General features: G+C 44.6%; 1 protein-coding gene across 1 annotated transcript in view; it reads right to left on the bottom strand.

The window, feature by feature from the left end:
* The window catches only part of USP49 (ubiquitin specific peptidase 49), a 9,922-nt gene extending 9,184 nt beyond the window's left edge, over positions 1-738 (bottom strand). The window contains exon 1 of the mRNA XM_049653285.1: positions 16-738. Coding sequence (XP_049509242.1) covers positions 16-726 — 711 coding nt within the window. The 5' untranslated portion in view covers positions 727-738. The remainder of the gene's footprint in view (positions 1-15) is intronic.
* Positions 739-4,088: the final 3,350 nt, after the last annotated feature.

Raw genomic sequence — 4,088 nt, 5'->3', positions numbered from 1 at the left:
CAAGAGGCCGCGGGCCTTGTTTGGGGAGGGGCCCCCGGCGGGCGCGCGCCGCGGGCCGCGGCGCGGGGCGGCGGCGCGGGGCGCGTGCAGCAGCAGGCGCGCGCTCTTGCGCGGAGGGGCGCTGGCCAGCTCCTCCAGCAGCCGCCGTTTCACCTCGCGCCGCCGCTGCCGCGCCTCCTCCTTCTTGCGCTCCAGCGCCTCCTCCTGCCGCCGCTGCTCCAGCTTCGCCTGGCCGCGGGAGCTCTTCTCGAACCAGAGCCGCAGCGTCTTGGCCAGCAGGCGCTGGCGCCGGTACCACAGAGCCGTGAGCATCTGCGGCTGTCCCTGAGGAGCGCGCTGCGGCGGGACGGCGTCCTCGCCCGAGGCCATGGACCGCAGCGTCCGGCCGCGCCTCAGCGGCGGGTCCTGCTTCTGGCCCCTGACCGCCAGGAGGGAGCTTCTGAGCAGCTTCAGGTCCCCCTCGGGGTTATCGTTGAGCACATAGTCCTTGCACAGGTAACAGAACACGTACAGATCTCGGACCTCCATAGCTAGCGGGTGCCCAGTCTCCTCAAAGTGTTTAAGGGCGTGATCCTCGATGTAGCGGCCGCAGGCCACGTGGGAGCACTTGAGACAAGCCCACACCGACTCGGTGGTGGCGCACTCCCTGCAGCACCACTTCTGCGGGTTCAGGATGGAGTGGTCCTGGGCGAGCCGCAACCGCCCGACATGTTTGCATCTATCCATGTCTTATAGAAGGCTCCAGTCTTTCAACCTGACACGACAGAGCCCCAGAAAAAGAGAGAGAGAGAGAGAGCTTTCAGCAAAATCTTTTCCTAGAAAAAGGCTCGCAACCGCCGTTTTCAACTCAATGCTCACTAGTTTTCAATTCAAAATTGGTTCCTTTGGAAGGAAGTTAAGAGATAAAATACTGTCTTGGGGGGAGGGCTTGGCACCAAGTCGAATCTTTACATTTTCTAAGCTTGTATAAATTCCCGAATATCAGCTAATTTTTACGTGAAGCTGATTTGTATTCCTTAATGTCATTACCCTTAGTTCATTCACATTGCACCCAACTGGCCACCAGGGGAAAGAAACTTGTATTCTGAACCATCTCTGAACTGATCATGTCCTCTGTATCTTGTACTGATCAAGATCTTAGTTGTATGCACAAAGGGACAGGAGAGGAGAGACATAATGTTTCAAATACCAGTAAGAGATGAAGACCCTCAAATGTAAAGGCAATCTTAGGTCAGTTTCAATGTATTTCAAAATAGAGGTAACAGGACAGGTAAAAGTAAGAAAGAGAAAGTCCTCTACAGTACAAGGTGCCATTTTTCTTTAAAAATTTTTTAATGTTTATTTTTGAGAGAGAGAGAGAAACAGAGTGCGAGCAGGGGAGGGGCAGAGAGCGAGGGAGACAGAATCTGAAGCAGGCTCCAGGCTCCGAGCTGTCAGCACAGAGCCTGACACGAGGCTTGAACTCATGAACCTTGAGATCATGACCTAAGCTGAAGTTGGATGCATAACTGACTTAGCCACCCAGGTGTCCCTAAGGTGCCATTTTTCTTTTCTTGGGTCCAAAGAACCTGGCTAAGGAGATAGTCTGTGAGTCTGAATCTAAATAACTTTTTTTTTTTTTTTTTTTTTTTTAGTAGCCCTTACCCCCAGCATGGTGCTCACACTCACAACCCCTAGATCAAAAGTCACATGCTCTACCGACTGATCCAGCAAGGCACCCCAATCTAAATAACATTTTATATGTCCACTATGGTCTGAATGTTTGTGTAACCCCCATTCATGTGCTAAAATGCCCCTTGCCCAAGGTGATGGTATTAGGAGGCAGGGCCTTTGGGAGATGATCAGGTCATGAATGGGTTGACCCCCCTCATGGAATGAGCCTTCACGAATGGGATTTTATTGTCCTTATAAAACAGTTCCCTCACCCCTCACCCACGTGAGGACACAGTGAAAAGCCAGTCTTATGGCCGTGAATCAGGAAGTCCTTACCAGACATGGAATTTGGTGCCATGATCTTGGGACATCCCAGCCTTCAAACTAAGAGAAACATTTGCTGTTTATAAGCCACCGAGTCATGGTATTTTTGTTATAGCAACCCTGAGGGACTAAGACAATGTGAAAAGCACATGTACATCTTGTAGAAACGGTGGGAAAACTTTTACTTTCGTTACTAAAAGTATATGTAAGTACCGAATTAGATCTCTTAGGACAAGTGATGGAGTGGCTACTGGTTTAACCAAACTACCAAGCAAAAAGAAAAAAAAAAAAAAAAAAAAAAAAAGCAAATCTTCCAGATGATATACATGAAAATGTATTTTATTTATTTATTCTTTATTCTTTGGAACCTTGAAAGTTTTTTTTTTTTCTTTGCCAGTACCAATATTTAAATTTCGTAAAGGTATTTCCTCCTATAAACTTCCTTCAACCCCATTTCTTCTACACTTTCATTTCTGTGAGCAAATGAAGTTGCATGATTATGGAGTCACCCAGAGAAGTTTTAAATCCAGTATATTCTGAGTAGTTCCTTTAATTGGTTTCCAGATGCCCTTTTTGGCCTTGTCCTATTGCTAAAACCTACAACTATATACCACAGGACCAAATGAGAGATCCTTCCTATTTTTTATTGCCCATTCCAGATTGGCAAAGGCCATGTCCCTAGATAAGAAACCCTTAAATCATACAAAGGAAAGCAACCTAGGTGATCTTCAATCAAGTCAGATCATGCTTTTCCTTTGAGTTCTTTCAGGATTTAGGTTCTCCTACATTATTTTTCTAATTATTGATTTGTTTTACTAAGTGCCCTGTAAGTCTCTGGATGTATTTCCTAACTAGATATAATCTTCTTCGGTGAGAAGATCATGTGTTATATTTCTTTTTTCACCCCTTTATAGCTTCACAATTTGTGGGTGCTCAACTCTTAGTGGTCAGAGGTGTTCTGTCAGACTTACCTTCCCACACAGTCCAGAATGGCACTGAATTAACCATTTCTTTTTACTTTTTGTAGGGCACAGCCAGATTAAAACGTACATATATTAAAAAGATGAGATGGTAAATAAATGAATTTTCTTTTTGCTATTTATTACCAACCAAAAGTTGAAGTTGAGTATGCATGGTGCTTGTAACCAATTACTGGGGACACAAAAGAAAGTCAATAATTACAGAGCGAAGGGGGAAGCAAAATCAAGAGACTGGCAACTCTCAAGTTCCTCACTTAATATTTTTCAAAATGTAGTTTCTGAGCCACTTACCAGCATCAGAATTCCCTAGGATACTTGTTATTTGTACAGATTTCTGGTCACAGCTCCAAACCTAATGAATCAGAATCTGGGGAGGGGTCTCAAGTCTCCATTTAAAATAAGCCCTACAGAGGACTTGCTTGTGCATTAAAACCTCAGAACCACTGCACTAATCCAGTAAATGATAGGGATGAAGATGTCCTCATGGAAATCAAAGAAAGAATTTTCTTTCTCGACATCTTCTACTTCGACCAACATTAATTATCCAATAGAACTTCCAGCAATGATGGAAATATAATTTATCTGTGCTGCTTAATACTGTATTAACTGGCCACCTGTGCCTATTGAGTACTTGCAATGTGGCTAGTGAGAATGAGGGACTGAACCTTTAGTTTTAATTTAACTTTTAAAAGTTTATTTATTTAGAGAGAGAGAGAGAGAGAGCGGAAGAGGGGCAGATACAGGGAGAGACTCTCAAGCAGGCTCTGTGCTGTCTGCACAGAGCCTGATATGTGGCTCAAACCCACAAACCTAGAGATCATGACCTGAGACGAAATCAAGAATCTAACACTTAGCCAACTAAGCCACCCAGGTGCTCCTAATTTTGATTAATTTAAATTTAAATAACTATATATGGGTAGTGGCTGCAATACTGGATAGCACAGACTTAAATACACCAGGACATATAAATCTTTAGCTCACTCGGCTTTTCTTTTTGTTTTCTTTCCTTTGAAAGATTCAGTACTCACTGAATCGTATCTGAATAGCCTCTTCTTATGACTCAAAACCTGGCAAATCCCCATTTTAGCCAACAGGAGCCTTGATGTGTCTTCAGGAATTTAATTGCTACAG

This window comes from Panthera uncia (assembly GCF_023721935.1).
Source record: "Panthera uncia isolate 11264 chromosome B2 unlocalized genomic scaffold, Puncia_PCG_1.0 HiC_scaffold_24, whole genome shotgun sequence".
Lineage (NCBI taxonomy): Eukaryota > Metazoa > Chordata > Mammalia > Carnivora > Felidae > Panthera > Panthera uncia.
This window is presented reverse-complemented; position numbering and strand designations above follow the sequence as displayed.